Here is a 17,806-nt window from a genome sequence, read left to right as displayed (position 1 = left end):
TAAACAGGTCATGCAGCTCAATATTAAAAAACAAGCAACCCAATCCAAAAATGGGCAGAAGACCTAAATAGACATTTCTCCAAAGAAGACATACAGATGGCCAAGAAGCACATGAAAAGCTGCTCAACATCACTAATTATTAGAGAAATGCAAATCAAAACTACAATGAGGTGTCACCTCACACCATTTATTATGGGCATCGTCAGAAAATCTACAAACAACAAATGCTGGAGATGGTGTGGAGAAAAGGGAACCCTCTTGCACTGTTGGTGCAAATGTAAATTGATACAGCCACTATGGAGAACAGTATGGAGGATCATTAGAAAACTAAAAATAGAATTACCATATGACCCAGCAATCCCACTACTGGGCATATACCCAGGGAAAACCATAATTCAAAAAGACACATGCACCCCAATGTTCACTGCAGCACTATTTACAATAGCCAGGTCATGGAAGCAACCTACATGCCCATCGACAGATGAATGGATAAAGAAGATGTGGTACATATCTACAATGGAATATTACACAGCCATAAAAAGGAACGAAATTGGGGCATCTGTAGAGACGTGGATGGATCTAGAGACTGTCATACAGAGTGAATTAAGTCAGAAAGAGAAAAAGAAATATCGTGTACTAACGCATATATGTGGAACTTAGAAAAATGGTACAGATGAACCAGTTTGCAGGGCAGAAATAGAGGCACAGATGTAGAGAACAAACGTATGGACACCAAGGGGAGGAAGTGGTGGGGGTGGGGTGGGGAGATTGGGACTGAAATATATACACTAATATGTATAAAATGGGTAACTAATAAGAACCCGCTGTACAAAAAAAAATAATTTTAAAAAAAAGCAGAATAAGTTTTAATTGGGTTTATCATTATTTTTTATCTCCCTACAGACTGTGCCCTGTGTTACTAACTGCACTGGGGGCTGATAGCTACCTCCGCTACCCCCTTCATAGGCCACTGCCCCCCCAAACTGACTTCATTTTGTTGCCCCAAGGTCAGTGAAAGATGAAGATGGGGGAGCCTAAAGAACCCACAGTTCACACTTTGTCCCACTACCAGAGAGCAGTGGGGCCCCAAGATTAAGTCTCAGTGTGAAGGCTCCTGTCTCAAGGGCTCTCTCTGGGAGGGTCCCTGTCCTCTGTCCAACACTGCCTGTGCAGCCAGAGTTTGTTGGCTGTGTGTTCTTGTCCTCGGTTTTAGGGCCAACAGAAGTCTGAGAGGCTCTTGCTAAAGAATGTGGCTGCACAGTTACTCCAGGGCAAGGAAAACTTGGAGTCACCAGTGGCGAGCTGGGGCCTCTCCTTGAAGCACTTCCAAAAGCTCCAAGCTGTGGCCGTGCGTCCAAGGCTAAGCAAGCCTGGAGCAGCCTCCGTAACAGGGAGCAGGGTTCCATCACCCCGGGAGGAATCCAGGCACCTCAAGATGCATTGGAGGCCTTTTCTCATTTTCTAGAAAACTGTGGAGGGAACAAAAGAGGCCAGCCATGAAGTTCAAATTCAGCCCAGGACACAACTCTCTATTTCCAGGGCCCCTGTCCTGGGTGTCCCATTCTGGAAGCAGCCTGGCTCAATGCTCTGACTCTACCAGCATTGGTGGAACCCCAAGAGGCCTCGGGGTCAGCCAGGAGCCTCTGGCCTGCACCCTCTCCACCTCATTACCTTTCAAGGATGCCAGGAGAGGTCAATCCTCCTCCACTGTTTTTTTTAAAAACAACCCAAGGTATTTCTTTTTTCCTATTCCTTTGATTCTCGGTGGCAGCAGTATGGGGTTTGAAAGAAGGGAGCGAAGTGCAGGCACCTGAAGTTTTCTGAGCGTGAATAGGGAAAACAAAACACCCACTTCCAGCCAGTGGGGCATGGTGAGGCCGCCCTGTGTTTTGATAACGTTGTGGTTCACCAGTCCCACACCTATTTTTGGAGGTGGCGGGTAGGAAGTGAGGTAACGCAACCCAGATGTTAACATGAAAGCAAGCACGGGCATTCTCCAACTCACATTCCACATGTGGGCTTGGTCCTGCTACCCAGTCAGGGCCAGGCTCACAGTTCAGAAGGGAACTAGAGGTCAGCAAAGGTGCCAGGGCCCCTGCGTGGATTAGCTCGCCTGGTAAACCCACCTGCCAGTCCCAGAGCCTCCCTGCCTTGGCGTCTCACCCCAGCAATGAAAGAAACGCAGCTCTGCTGTGGCTGGATGGACAAAACCACCCGGTTCCAAGTCTCTGAGTTTTATTAGTCATTCAATAGAGAAGTCAATTTCCTAATGAACTGCGGGCTGGAAGGGAAGCTAGGAATCACCTCTCTCACCTCTTTATTTTCTGAGGAGAAACTGAACCCTTAAAGAGATTAATTAAGGAATCAGCTAGTGCGTGATTGTCATGAACTGACTTGTGTCACCCCCCAAATTCATATGCTGAAGCCCTAACCCCCACGTTAGTCCAAATGTGACTCACTTGGAGGTAGGGCCTTTCAAGAGGTAACTAAGGTTAAATGAGATCATATGGATGGGCCCTAATCCAATAGGACTGGTTTCCTTAGACGAGAAAGAGTCACCAGGGTTGTGTGTGCACGGAGGAAAGGCCATGTGAGGACACAGTGAGAAGGCGGCCATCTGCAAGCCAAGGGGAGAGGCCTCAAGAGAAACCAACCCTGCCGACACCTTGATCTTGGACTTCCAGCCTCCAGACTATGAGAATATCAATTCTCATTGTTTAAGCCACCCAGTCTGTGGTATTTTGCTATGGCAGCCCCAGAAAACTAACACAGTGATAAAGCTTGGGAGTCTCGATTTTTCTGCTCAGCGGTGTTACCAATGCCCTTGGGAGCCCCAAGGCAGGCCCTGCAGAAGCCTGGCACACTGCCATGGGAGACGGCTCATACAGCCCACGGGGATTTCTTTCAGAGGTGACACCCTTCTTTTCCTTCCCGGGGGATAGAAATGGCAGATCCAGGCGTACAACTCTCCCATGCCCTGTGCTTGAGCACTGGGCTCGTCTTTTAGAGTCTGGAGGGCCCACGAAAGGGTGAGGGCTGTTTGTGCTGCGAGTGTGGTGCCCCACTGGCATGACCGGCCACATGGGCAAGCTCAGCTCCACCCACCATAAAACCCTTCTGGAAAACTTCACTTTCTTTGGCCTAGGTCTTTCCTTTGCGTTGCAAACCCCATTCCACCCAAGTCCGATCTGTCTGAAGAGGACGGTGCCCCAGCATACGGGGACTCTTGGCACGTCAGCTTTTATGGCTCTGTTACGGCCTTCCTGGAACGCTGCTCAGCAATTACAGAGGGCGAGCCCTCCCTGCAGCTGTGGGGCTGTGGCCCACGCTCCCGCTTACCCCCAAGCAAATGCCTGGCTTGGCTGGGTTCACATTTTTGGCCCCATTGGGCAGTGAACTGTTGTGGCTGACCAATCCAGTAGTGCCTTTGACATGCTGGTGCCAAGGTCAAGAATCACCGTCAGAGCAGGCACCTGGCTGGGGAGCCACTCTGTACCCTGATGTGTCTGCATTTGCTCATTAAAAAAATAAGCCTTCAAGAAGTTCTTCCAATGAGCCAGCCCTGTACCAAATTCATGGTTTAGTGAAGAGCATTAAATAGGGTTTACCAGGCCTTTTTGTAGGATTGGATAGACGACCTCCTGGCAAAGAGGAGTTCATCCTGTTGACTACCCCTGTGGGAAAGGTCACTCACACGAGGGGACACGATGCAGGTTTTTAGAGATGCCATCTCAGGAAGGGAGGGATGTGTCTCGGACATAACGCTGTAAAGGTTCCCTTTTCTTTCCCTCTGGAAGCCAACATACAGTCTTCGGTCCCCAGATACTATCTGTGTTGTGCTTAGATCTGTGTGATTCGCGGACCTGCTGTAATGTGGTTCCTCTGGGTTCTTGGAAAGGGCTTTTGCCAAGGGCACCACAGGTGCTGTACACCTTGAATCCCTCGCAGGAAGGATTGAGTTACAATCACCCTGTATGTCCAGCCCCAGTGCAGGGCGTGGCACCCAGTGGATCCCCAGCATCTGCCAGTAAGGCCAGTAGAGCTCATCCACGTGTCTCTTCATTTCGCTCCTCCTCTCACTGTTGGTGACGGTCACCAACAGTGAGAGCAGCAGAGCCTGACAACTTTCTGAGCTCATCATCAGAGCACCCTTCTACCACCTGTTGGAAAGCTTTAGCCTGAGGCCATCTGGTCTACATTTTCTGGGGCTTCAGTGACCAAAATATAACAGAGTTCGCTCTGGGAGTCCAGGCTCCTTACCCTTTTCTGGAAGCCCATGGCGGGGATGTTACATCTCACACCAGCATCTTCTTCATGGTTGCAGCCCTGAGACTCAGCATTGAACTTGCAGTCTATGATGGACTTCTCATTCCCGGTGCACTCGATTTCATTGAGGTGGATGGGTCCTATCCCTGGGGATGGAAAATGCACATAGGCTATGAAAGCTTCTAGGATGGGAAAGAAAGTTCCAGACAATAAGAACATGCCTCTCCCATCCTCAAAATCCTCCCAACCACCTCCTATAATCAGCTCGATGACCCAGGCCTCTTCTACCTGGAGAGAATTTTTTCTTGTCTTGGGAATCATTTCTTCCATGAGAAGAAACAAAAGTTGCTACTAACTTGTGTGACCCTGACCAACTCACTCAGCCTCTCTGAATATCGTTTTCTCACTGAAATAAAGGGGTTGGACTAGAGGACAACATTCCATGCACTGATGAATCCAAAAGGGGTGACTGTCACTGCGTAGTCAGGCTCCCCGCAGGAAACAGATGGCATTCTCAAATTGGATGATCTGAGTTAGAGAAAGAGATTTTAAAAATAAAGTTATGGACAGAGCGTGGGGAAATCATAGTGGACAGTCCAGTACTTGTGGGCTAATAATCCTGGGGTACAGAGGCCACCCCCAGGCCTGCAGGAGTAAAAGGAGGTGCCAATATCTGTCCCAGGAGAGCAAAAAAGCCATGTGGGGAGGCCACCTTTGAAGAGCCGTTACCCTCCGTGGAGGGACACAGTGGCCCACAAGGAGCGTAAAGACCTGACCCCTCCACTCTCCCCACCTCCAGTCTCCCCCAGGGCTCTCAGCTGGCCGCACCCAAGCCTGCCTCCCAGGACCCTGGACCATGTGGGCAAGGCAGAGAGTGGAGCCGTAAGGGCAGACGGAAGACATTCAGCAAGGACCTCTAGTGTGCACGCGGGAAGCTTCCCTTACAGGCACCGGGGTCACAGGGGGAGCCTCCCACTGCTGGGGAGAGGAAATTCTGTCTGTCCGGCATTCAGCTCAGCTCGGCTCACAGATCCACCTCTCCTCTGTCTAGCCCATCAAGATGGATCCAAGTCCAGTTCTTTCCGGGAGCTCCTGACTGCCTGGAAGCCCACCTTGGACCCTGTCTTGCCCTGCGTTCTCCTCTCTCTCCTGGTCCTTGCCACCCTCCTCTGGTTCGGGTCGGTCCCTCAGCACCCAAACGTGCTAAAATCTCCCATCTTTACAACGACCCTCCCCTGATCCTACACCTCCCTCTGGCCTGTCACGTTCCTTCCCTTCAGGGAGAACTTCTTGAAAGACTCATCTGCTTTTGTCCTTTCTCCTTCCAGCAGGAGGGCCTTCTCCAGCCTGTTTTTCCGCCAGCACCTCCCCATCTCAGGAAGTGGTACCTCCATGCACCTGGCCGTTCTCAGCAGAACCCAGAGGCACCGTCTCCTCCTCCTTTATCACAGACAAGCAATCCTTCACCATGTTCTGTTCGCTCCCCGCAAATCTCAGTGCTTTCCATTTCTGCCACCACGACACTAGTCCAACCCTGTCATCTCCCAGTAGGATGAATGAAATAGCCTCTAGTCTCCCTCCGGCTTTCTTAGTCCAAAATATTTGCCACGCACAGCCCAAGAGATCTTGAATCATGTCACCCCCTGTCTTAAACCCCTGTCATGGCTTCTCACTGCACTTCAGGGTAAAAGCCACAGTCCCCAAATGGTCCGACCAGAGATAGGCCTCCACTTAGCATTCTAGCTTTGCCTGCTCCTCCCTAGCTCGGCCACACCAGCCTCCCTTTGGCTGTTCCATTGAGCCAAGCATTTCCCTCCGCCTGGACCTTCTTCCTCCTCAGCAGCAAACTCCTGCTCATCCTTCAGGGCTCAGCTTTGATGCCACTTTGACGGCACAACCTTTCTGAGCCGCATCTAAGCTGGGTCCCCTCACGTAGCCTCCACTGAGCACTCTGCTTCGCACTGCACTCAAGCGCCTCCCTGTTCAATGTCTGTCTGCTTCCCCACTGGGTTGGAGGCCCCACGAGGGCAGGCACTATGTCTGTGTGCCTTGTGAATTCCCAACAAGAGCCTGGCAAACAGGAAGTGTTGCAAGCAGCATCTGAATGGATGTCCTTGGCTTCACTAAGTCCCTGCTGACGTCAGCCTCTGTGCCAGGTGCTGGGGACCCACAGAGGAATTAAGGCAGGCCCTGCCGTGACAAGCTCACGGTTAGTGCCTGGGGGAGGCAGACACTTACACAAAGACTTGTAATATCATGTGGTAAATGATAAAGATGGAGGTGACTTCGGGTGCTTTGGAGTCCAAAGGAGGGACCCCCGGCTCTTGGTTTCTGGAGACACCTGGTATCTAGGCTCACTGAGCCCCAAAATTAAATTCCAGGAGCAACCCACTGTGACAGGTAAGAGCCAAGTTTCCATTTCCTTGGAAATTCATAAATGATGAAGCTTCCAATTCCTTGGAATTTTATAAAATTTATAAAAACACATCGGTCACTGTGGCTGGAAATACCAAGGACTCTGAGCGGAAAGGCTATGCAAAATACAGATCCCCAACAGAGACTCTGAAGCAAGCAGAGCCTCAGCTCATGAATTAAGATGGGCTCAGAAACACAGAGCAACCTTGGATTTGAGTATCCAGTTAGAACAGTGGCTTGTTTGATGATTGTGAGGAGAGTGATGATGGTGATAATGGCAATGATGACAGTGATGATGGTACTGGCGGTAATGATGACCGTGTTGGTGGTGGTGGTGATGATGGTGGTGATGGTGATGATGATGATGGTGATGGTGGTGATGGTGATGATGATGATGATGGTGATGGTGATGATGATGATGATGGTGATGGTGATGGTGGTGATGGTGATGATGATGGTGATGGTAGTGATGGTGGTGATGGTGATGATGATGGTGGTGATGATGATGACTCCATGTCCAACCTGCTAGAACGATGTTATGGACTTGGGACCCACAACTCTGCAGGTTGCCATCAGATCTTGAAGATCACAGTAGAATAGACTAGGACAACGCACAGCCTTTTGCATGTTATAAAGGTAAGCATTGTTTCCAGAGACTTGTTTCGGCTTTACTTGCATGTGCTGGCAGTATTTCTGATGGGCGGTTTCAAGCAAAAGGGTTTGAAAGGCACTGCTCTGGAGCTGCCCCATCCAGCGCAGCAGCTGCCACCTTGCCGAGCCCTTGGAATGTGGTCAGTCCAGACCAAGATGGGCCGTAAGTGCAAAACGCATCCTGCATTTCAGAGAGTCAGTACCCTATCTGTGAACTATCTCATCAAGAGCATTTATATTGATTACATGTTGAAATCATAATGTTTTGGAAATATTATATATAATATTAAGGAAAATAGATTATTAAAATGAATTTCATCTGTTTCTTTTTTTTTTTTTTTGCAGTACGCGGGCCCCTCACCGCTGTGGCCTCTCCCATTGCGGAGCACAGGCTCCAGACTGCAGGCTCAGCGGCCATGGCTCACGGGCCCAGCCGCTCCGCGGCATGTGGGATCTTCCCGGACCGGGGCATGAACCCGTGTCCCCTGCATCGGCAGGCGGACTCCCAACCACTGCGCCACCAGGGAAGCCCCATCTGTTTCTTTTTATTTGTCCTTTACATGGCTACTAGAAAATGTTAACATCACATATGTGGCTCACATTATATGTCTGTTGGACAGCGTGGGTCTGGAGTGTTGGAATTTCTTTACCAAGTGTTTGTTCAGCTCACCCTACTTATGCAACTGGAACTAATCCATTCATTCCTTCCTTTTTTTTTTTGGCCACACCGCGAGGCTTGTGGGATCCTTTAGTTCCCCGACCAGGGATCCAACCCGTGGCCCCTGCAGTGGAAGCGCGGAGTCCTAACCACTGGACTGCTAGGGAATTCCCTCATTCATTCATTCCTGATAAAATGAATGTCCCCAGAAGATTATGAGCCAGGCATGGTGGGAGCCAGTTGTGTGAACAGACAGCTGGAGTTCAGATGTGTACAGGGGATCTCAGAACACAAAGCACAGTGCCTGACTCTGACCTAACATCCATGCTGGTGATAAGAACAGGTCTCAGAATCCCAGGAGGCTGGACAGACAGAACCTCAGACACCGTGAATCCAGGGAAGGATCTGAGACCCAGAAGGTTGCTCAAGCTCACCGAGCATGTAGGTGGCAGGGCCAGGACCAGGACTCAGACTGCCCGCCCCTCAGCACTTGCCCTTTCACTACCCTCGCTGTGGGTGTGGTAACTTGGTCCACCAGCTAGAGGCAGGGCTGAGGATGGACCCTGACTGTTCTGTGGCTTGACATCAAATGTGGACTTTTCCCTTTCTGCCTACCAGAGTTGACCTGCCCAATGTGGCAGGAGATGATAAATCATCCAATGGTTCTTTCAAGGACAGCACTGAAAATGCCAAATGTCTCTTTCTCCCGGAGTCCCGTGGGCCCTGGGAAAATTCTGGCTGCTCTGGGCAGTGAAATAATTAGGTCAAATAGCACACACCCATGATAAATGGAATGTTTATGTCATCTGGGGCTTGTTTCCTCCTCAGAATGAGTGGTCTTTGTCCTGCAGGCCTGGGGAGACCACAAACCAACACATTACCTAATTAGTACAATGGACTGTGGGAATATTCGAGATTCAAGGGAACCGCAAAGAGCTCACCACGACAGGGGAGGAGAAAGATTGTCACCGGGTCACTGACGGCTGGCACGAAGCAACGTTCTAGTCCACCCTAGACCCTCAAACTTCAGTAGACCCCAGGAAGCTTGCAGGGATTGGAGGTAGAGATGCTCTGAATGTGAGCAGGCTGAGACAGGTGGGTAGAAGGGAGAAGCGCACATCTGAGAGTTAGAGGACTCGAGTTTCAATCTTTCTCTGCCACTAACTACAGGTGTGACCTCAGGCTCGCTCTCCAGAGCCTCAGATTCCTCATCTGTTGTACGAGATGACCTCTGAGTTCTTCTGTAGCAGCGCCATCTATGATTCCAAGACTGTCTCTAGGGTCCACTGGGCTGTTATTTCCTCCAGGTTGTGGCCAATGACCTCACCATACTCCTTTCTGTGGGGTGATGGTGTTATTCCTGACAGTGTGGAGACATCCTCTCCTCACGGGATAGGACAGCCCACCCTCGTCTGCAGCCCACTCTCCTCCCTCCCCACCCCCTGCCAACCACGGCAGCCCCTGGTCTGCAGCAGCCTCCCTGGGGGTCAACACTGAAAAGACTCCTGCAGATGACTGGTTTCCTTTGCTCAACACACAAAGTCCCCCTGGGTGGGGTGAGGTGGGGCGCTGGACGCTCGCTGGGCTGCAGAGTCTGTTTGGGGCAAAGACTCCACCCTCTGCAGGACCAGGGCTGGCACAGGGCAGTGGTCTTCATGGGGGTCGGGAGGGGAAGTTATCTGTTGTGTTGCCATGTCATGTTGACAACATTCCTCTCAACAGGGTGACCTGCTTGAAAGCCTCCTATACTCTTGTTCTTTGCTCAAAGGAAAGATTTGTTTGAGACACTTAATAAAAACCAGGCCCCTTCTTTTGTTAGCATCTCATGACATTGGGAGCAGGGCATCCTGTTCCCAGTCTCTGGCGGCAGGGAGAGAATGTTTGTGGTGCTAACTCAGGGTGGAAAAGTAAGATGACATGCAGGATTCTTTTGTGCCCGGGGTGGTCCATAGCCTCATGAATTCTGAGGTCTTCTCCTGGGGGAAGGACCTGGAAATTCCAGCTTTTTCAGCGGGGCTGTGGGGAGTATTGGGTTAGGAGTTGGGCAGACCTCCATTAGAATATTCACTGGGTGCTAATATGCTGTCTCATCTTGGTCGTTTACTTCCTTCTCCGGGTCTCAGCTTCCAAATCCATAAAATGGGCACTCAATATTCCCTAAGGCCCTTCCAGCTCCAACTGCCTGGGGAGAGGCCTGGGATTGTCTAACAGAGCAGCAGCTGCTGGAGGGAGGAGGCAAAGCAGGAAGAGCCTGGAAAGGATGAGGCCAGCCAGCCCCCACTGGGCTCCCCATGTGACACTTTCCGTGAAGAGAGCCCACAGAACGTCCTCCCCACGCCTTACCTTGCCCCAGCCGGGAGCCTGTGATGGCCTCTTTGGCGCTCCCGAAGCCCAGCTCTCTGCAGACCACGCTGGCGGACACCAGGTCCCACTTGTCGTCGCAGACGGTACCCCATTCTCCGTTCTTGAGCACCTCCACGCGGCCCTCCCCGACATTGGCACCTCCTCTCAACCGCACCAGGGGTTGCTGAAGAGACACATGGTCCTGCTGAGCGCAGCTCACTCCCCTCCTTTCCCAACCCCTCCCCACTCCCGGGACCCAGGCTAGGAGCTGACAGTGCTCGATCTGCGTGTGTGCCCGCGGAGGGGTGGAGGCGCGCATGCTCACTCTGCGTGGTCGGCTCGGCGGTGCGCTCCCTTTGCAGCCTTCTCGTGGACCTTTCGTCCTGGGCCACTGGGAAGCCCATCAGGGACCCTCATCAGCTGATCACCCCACCCCATACTTGCTCGACGACCTTAACACCAACACTTCCCTCCACCCCCTCACTCCAGAAGCTCAAGCTTCAGAGCTACAGAAAGAACCTCCTACCCCCAAAGTCTGCAGACTCCAAATGGATCATAATTCTATCCTGCTTGTAACAGCGAGCTGTGGTCTAGCCCCGGGGGAGATTCCAGGGCGCTAAACGGACCAACCACAAGGATCCTGCTCTGCAGGCGGATGAGAGGCAGGAGAGAGAAGACGGAGAGTGAGCGGGCGGGGCCCCACTGAGGCGGCCAAGACTTGGGGATGGGCCGTGGCAAGGGGGTGGGGAGCCTCCCACTGGTGACGTCCCACATCGGTCCTGCAGCTGGGCTCGTGACCAGTCACCACTCCGGCTCCGCCACTCCGATTCTACTCCACGTCTAGATCAGCCCAACTCTTCAGAAGATGCAGCCCCACCAGATATGCAGAGAGTAGGTGGTTATAGTTTAGTTATGCCTACTTGCTCACTGACAGCCTGGAAGCCTTAGCACCTTATGGGGCTTATTTAATTGCACAGGAGTAAGACCTACTCTCCAGCAGCATCTTAATCCCGTTGGATTACACCTTACAAGATGGGAGACGGGTCATTTGACTCCATCTGCCCACATATCCTGCTTTGCATCCGTTTCTGTGCATGTGTGTGTGTGTGTGTGTGTGTGTGCGTGTGCGTGTGTGTGTGTGTGTGTGTGTGTGCGCTGGGGTGGGGAACTCAGAAGGCTGTGAGGCTCTGAGTTATTGCTGATGCCATTTGATTCAATACAGAAGGAGTAAGGGGTGACTGTGCAGCCCTTCTATGTGTGTTGGATCAGACCAGAGTCATTGTTCTACTCTGGCCTGTGCAGTCCACAGCCCCGGACGCCCTTCATCGCACCCACTGATGGTCTGGACGAGGCAGCCCTGGCTGGAGGTGGTGTTTTCAAGCATTAACATACAGCAGTCATCTCGAGGGCCAAGGCATCAAACAAGAGCCTGTGTCTCCAACCTCCAGCCAAGGTCCCCACCCAGATTTACAGACCTCAGGGACAGACCCTGGCACTAGAGGGAGAAGAAAAGAGGGACAGGGAGGGGTGCAAAACCCACACTGGCTTCGAGAAACTTTAGTCTAGCTTTAGAAAACAAGACAAATACAACTGCTGGCCCCAGCCCCTGACTGTTGCAGAACTGTGACCTCTCCCTTCCCCCATTTCCTTTCCTAAGCTCTCTAGCTGGATGTCAGGGTCCCCTTCCCATGGAGCGGGCCATCCGTGACTCAGGCGTAAGGCAGAGTCCCAGATAACCTTACCCTATCTGGCAGAGGCCAGGATGAGTCAGCTGGCCCTGGAGGAAAGAAAGAAACCAAGGGAAAATGTGATGTAAGCCTTTCTTGCTCTTTTTTTTGGAACTGGTTTGGTATGAGTTTGATTCCTTTGCTTTCAACCACACAGTAAGAGGAATTCCAAAACAGTAGGACATGGTATTCTGGATGACACATGAGGAAAGCTCAGGGGCTCAGGCTGAGGCTGTAGAAAGGATGTGGCTGTCAAAGCACGTGGCAGTGGGAGGGAAGTGAGGGGCTGCAGGCATGCCTCTGTGGCCTGGCTGCACACGTGTGATGTGTGGTCAGGTCTCTGCAGTTTGGAGGCCCTGGTGGGGACGGAGGGGGGACGGGGCTGGCTTCCGGACGGAAGTGCCAGGAAGACACCCCAAAGAGTTCCCACACCCTCCGGTTGATGCCTGGGCTCGCTGTGTTCACTCGCTCCTTTTGTTTAAGGGTTCTTCTTTTGTCCAAATATGCCACCCCAGCCTGGGAGGGGGCACCCAGTGTGGCTTATTGGCTCCTGCCCGGGTTTGTGGATCCCACTGGAAGAGTGTTATCAGCCCCTGTCCAAGAGCAGGTCATTAGATGTTGATGGACAGGAGAGATTGGAGAGGGCAGGGGGGTAGATAGCGGGAGAGACATTGAGAAGGGACAGTAGACACGGAATGAGGCTGCCTCGGCTTGGGGAGGGGTTGCTACTCCTGCCTTCCACTCCATCCCCCCTACCTGGACCCGCCTGACACACCATCTGCCCCCTTCAGAGTTTACTCTCTCGTCTTACCCCTAATGTGGTCGGAGCTGACTTGGAACCTGTCCTGGCCCAGGGGACCGATTGCCAAGTAATTCGGTTTCGTCTGATACAGGGAATCAGTCCCTACTAAATGATTAGCTCTCTTTCCTAACCATCCCTCTGCTCTTTCCAGGTGCTCTTCCCACCCACCGGCCCGTATTAGCAGTTTTCAGAGTATGCAAATCACAGAGACACTTTGTGGATATATGAAAAGAGGAACGTAGGAAATAGAAAAGCTGCCTAATGATTGTCAGGGGAAGACAGAATAGTGCACTTTCTCGTCTTCAGAGGATGTGTCAAGCCTGCCAATGGTTGGGCTAGTTCGCTTGTCCTAAGGAATCAGCCAGTTGAAGCGGGGATGTAATTGATGTGAACAGACGTACACTGACATCTCTTGAATACACCCACACACACACACACACTGGCTGGTTCACAAACGTATAACGTGATAACGAGTACAGATAACCCAGACGTGGGGATGGCACGTTTCCATTTACTATCACGGTGACAGCTTTTAAAAATGGTGACCCTTCCTGTTGCAGAATAAGCCAAAGCTCGTTGGAAAGTTGCTGATTTCAAGTGCTTTTGACGGTTGGATCGTTTTTCCAAAGGCTCCAGGATGCTTGATTCCTCTGGGAATTGTGCAGGAGCCCCAGGTGGCCACCCCCACCCTTCATGCGGTCCACATGGAGCCTGTGACGTCAGTAATGAGTCACGTTCCTCTCCAGTGTATCTGTCCCCCACAAAGGGGACGCTGGGCTCAGAATAGAGCAGTAGTGGAAGGACAGATAGGGGTGTTAATGATTAGGGGCAGGGGCTCAGCTTCTTGTCACACCCTAGAGGTGGCATCTATCGGAGAGGCTGGCCCTGACGGGTGTCCTCTGCCTTCCTGCCCTCTAGAAAAGTGGTCTTCGTTTCCTTGCTGTCTCTTGGGGGTCCCTCTCTGCTCCCTTAACCACCAGACCTCCCCCTCAGGTGCCAAGTGGCCAAATCACCTGCCCCATCCTCACCTCTGGCTTGTAGGCTTTCCGGAATCTTGAGGGTCCATCAGGGCTGAAGACCTGGCCAGGCACACAACTCACCACGGCCGGCAGCCCGTTCTCACAGGTGACATTCTTGACGGGGTCCAGCGACACCTGAGGACCCAGCCTGCAGCTGGAGATGTGGGCCTCCGTGCCTGTGCAGTCCATGGAGAACGGCCAATAGCGCTGCTTCTTGCGGGCGGCAAACATTCTGCAGAAGGTAAGACAGGGCAGGTGACCAAGGCATCATGGTGCCCACCCCTCCCTTCTTCCACAACTGGGCACTGGACCAGCCATTGTGCCAGCTGCTGGGGATCTGGTGGTGGAACCAGAGAGGCACGGTCCCTGCTCTTGGGATTCAGTCCTACTCCAGACAGAGCTCTGCAGGGTGCACCTGCCAGCACTCACTGAACACTTGGTCATGCTGGGCCCGCGCTGGGCACTGCGGAGCAGGACCCGGAAGGGCAGTGGTGGCCTCCTGCCCACAGGAAGCTCACATTCTAGAAGACAAGGGACTAACCGAGTGTAGTGAGATAATACTAAGGTCTACAAATACAAAATGCAGAAAGGGATCTAAGAGAGACAAATACAATGGAATATTAGCCATAAAAAAAGAATGACATATTGCCATTTGCAGCAACATGGATGGACCTAGAGATTACCATACTAAGTGAAGTAAGTCAGACAGAAAAAGACAAGATGTTATGGAAAAACCCAAACGAAATTTTTGGCCAACCCAATATTATATGGTATCACTTATATGTGGAATCTAAACAAATAATACAAATGAACTCATATACAAAACAGAAACAGACTCAACGGACATAGAAAACAAACTTATGGCTACCAAAGGGGCAAGGGGGGAGGGATAAATTACGATTTGGGATTAACAGATACACACGACTATATATAAAGTAGATAAAAAACAAGGACCTACTGTATAGCACAGGGAACTATATTCAGTATGCTGTAATAACCTATAATGGAAAATAATCTTCAGTTTTATATGTATATATGAAGAAAAGAAAAGTTATATATAAATATATATAAAAGAATATATATATAACTGAACCACTTCGTTGTACACCTGAAACTAACACAATATTGTAAATCAACTATACGTCAATAGATGAATAAATAAATAAAAGAGATGGGACCCCTGGTCCCAGGAAACCCCTCAGTCCTGGGCAATCAGAAGGGTTGGTCACCCAAATTCTTCAGATATCTTCAGCATGCTGTCTTGTTGTCCCCTGCCTTTATTTCCCTTTGTCAATTAGCAGGACAATTTGCGTGTAAAACTCTCTCCCACTGATAGAAAAAATTAAAGATGTGACTCCAACGAGAAGCAATGAGAAGAGACTTAAATTACCCCCTCTGCTGAATCAAAGTAGACTTGGTTTCGTCATGGAAATTATAATGGTGATGAAACGCAGCCACAGACCACATCAAATCTTCACCCAGTTTGATCTGCTCTTCTTTTTCTAGTTTCTTAGAGTGAAAGCTGATGTCATTGATTTGATACCTTTCTTCTTTTCCAGTACAGGAGTATACATTTCCCTCTAAGTACTACTTTAGCTATATTCCACATATTTTGAGATACTGTGTTTTCATTTTAATTCAGGCCAAAATACTTTTTAATTTACCTTTTGATTACCTTTAGGACAGAAGGGTTATTTAGAACTGGGCATACAGTTTCCAGTACTTGGGAATTTTCTAGATATCTTTCTGTTATTGATTTCTAACATAATTCCATCATGTTCACAGAATACGCTTTGTATGACTTGAATCATTTTAAATTTATTGAGACATAATTTATGGTCCAGGCTTATTTTATGCTCCAGCTAGGCTATGTTTTGTTTGAATGTGTACTTGAAAAAATTTTGCATAGTGCTGTTGTTGAGTGGAGTGTTCTCTGAAAGCCAAATAGGTCAAATTGGGTGATAGCGTTGTTTAGGTCTTCTATATCCTTACTTGTTCTATGCATTATTGAGAGAGTAGAACTGAAATCACCAGCTATGATTGTGGGTTTGTCTATTTCTCCTTGCAGTTCTGTCGGTTTCTACTTCGTGTATTTTGAAGAGCTGTTATTTGGTGCATAAACGTTTCAGATTGTTATGTCCTCTTGATGAGTTAACCCCTTTATCATTATTAAATTACCATCTATAGCCTTTAAAAAAAAATTCTTCACCCAGGAGTCAGTGAGGCTGAGGTTGTCTCCATAGCATATCCTAGGTAAGCTCTTAGCCTGCGTTGTGTGTTTTTATGGTTTTGTTTTTTGGAAGGCAGAATACGGATCAAGGTGAGTCAAAGTTTTTTCTAAAATGATAACCAACCAGTAGGTAATGAATTGCTTAACAGAAAGGTCACTGTGCCTCAGTTTCCCCATCTCCAGATCAGATGTAGCAGAGGGATCTACTTCATCAGATTGCTAGGATAGTTAAATGAGTTAATTCTTATAAAGCACTTAACCACAGTGCCCAGCACTTGGAAGGGCTGCCTAAGTGTCTATCAAATAAATAAATAAAAACTGTACCGGTTAAAGGAAAAAAAGAAAGATGAGAGAAGAGAGATGGTGGACGACTTCAAGGAAGAGTAGGTTTGAACTGGGCCTTGAATGATGGCGGGATTCGAAAAGGAGGAGGGTGGGGAGGACACCCTGTCCTCTCATGCTGTCCCAGGTCTTGGGGTCTATGTGCTCATCCCTGATTGGCAGAATCCAGTGAGATGCCAGGGAGAGCTGGACAGCATCACTGCCGGACTGCTCAGAGGAGGGGCCGTCCAGGGCAAGTTGGCCCCAGATGGGCAGAAGCAGGGTCCTGTCCCTGCTGGTCCAGCAGCCCTGGAAGTTTCTGCTTTGTTTCAGAGTGAATGGGATATGAACAAAGAGGAAGGAAAAACCCTACAGATGCTGCTGATATCTTTCCTTAATCAAAAATTGCTACTGGTAGTAATTCTACTGTACCTGTGGGTGCAATGACACAGAATCTTTGAAAAAAAAAAAAGGACTGTCTTGGGAGTTCCTTGGCGGTCCAGTAGTTAGGACTCGGTGCTTTCACTGCCGTGGCCCAGGTTCAATCCCTGGTTAGGGAACTAAGATCCCACAAGCCACGCGGAGAGGCCCCCGTCACCCAATTTTATTTTTTTGAAAGAAGGACTGTCTTGGAAAATTCAGGATGTGTGCTCAACATAGCTACAGACAGAGCACAGGACTACATAGGAGGACTGTTAATAATTCCAAGAGCCACTGCCCCTCCCCACTCCCTGGAAGGGCCCTGCACTTGAGGACACAGCCTCCAGCTTCTTTCCCATGACACTCCCACGTCAGACTGGAGAACGCACTCGGTGGCAGGGGTGGGGGGCGGTTACAGCTTGCTATGACACCCCTACCATTGAGTGAGCAAATACACCCAGGGGATGTCAGCTGCACAAGGAGTGGTCAGATCCCACTGGACTGGAACATCTTCTAGCTCCCAGATTTCCATGACCACAAGCTTCTCCCAGGAACAGATGTACTGAGCTCTTAATATAGAGCGAAGCACCCTCGGCAGACACAGAGCTGCTCCTTCCTCCCCAGACAGCCCCACTGCCCTCTTACATCAGCTCACAGGAACTTGCCCATGATCCTCCACAGGCTTCCACCACCAGAGCCCACCCCGCCCCCATGATTCACTCCCACAGGCCCCCCGGGATGCAGATATACGGGGATGCAGATATGAGGCGCTGGGGAGGATGCGTGGACAGCCCGCTCCAGGCCTGCTGATTGGTGAGCGACTGGAGTTACAGGACAGCCGTTGGCCAAGCGGGAAGCCTACTTAAGAAAGAGGTATCTAGCCCGATGGCTGGGTGGCTAGAAGAACACTGAGCTGAACTGATTCAACTAAAAAATGAGAAGTCCTCCTGGCTC

At 50.4% G+C, this 17,806-nt stretch overlaps 1 protein-coding gene across 1 annotated transcript in view; it reads right to left on the bottom strand.

The window, feature by feature from the left end:
* The window catches only part of LOXL2 (lysyl oxidase like 2), a 102,416-nt gene that overhangs the window by 29,969 nt on the left and 54,641 nt on the right, over positions 1–17,806 (bottom strand). The window contains exons 5-7 of the mRNA XM_079926834.1: positions 13,891–14,113; positions 10,334–10,517; positions 4,261–4,412 (exon numbers count right to left, since the gene is read on the bottom strand). Of these exons, the coding sequence (XP_079782960.1) occupies positions 4,261–4,412; positions 10,334–10,517; positions 13,891–14,113 (559 nt within the window). The remainder of the gene's footprint in view (positions 1–4,260; positions 4,413–10,333; positions 10,518–13,890; positions 14,114–17,806) is intronic.

Source organism: Stenella coeruleoalba (assembly GCF_951394435.1).
Source record: "Stenella coeruleoalba genome assembly, chromosome: 7".
Classification (NCBI taxonomy): domain Eukaryota; kingdom Metazoa; phylum Chordata; class Mammalia; order Artiodactyla; family Delphinidae; genus Stenella; species Stenella coeruleoalba.
The sequence above is the reverse complement of the archived record's forward strand: the minus strand, read 5'-3'. Positions and strand labels throughout refer to the sequence as shown.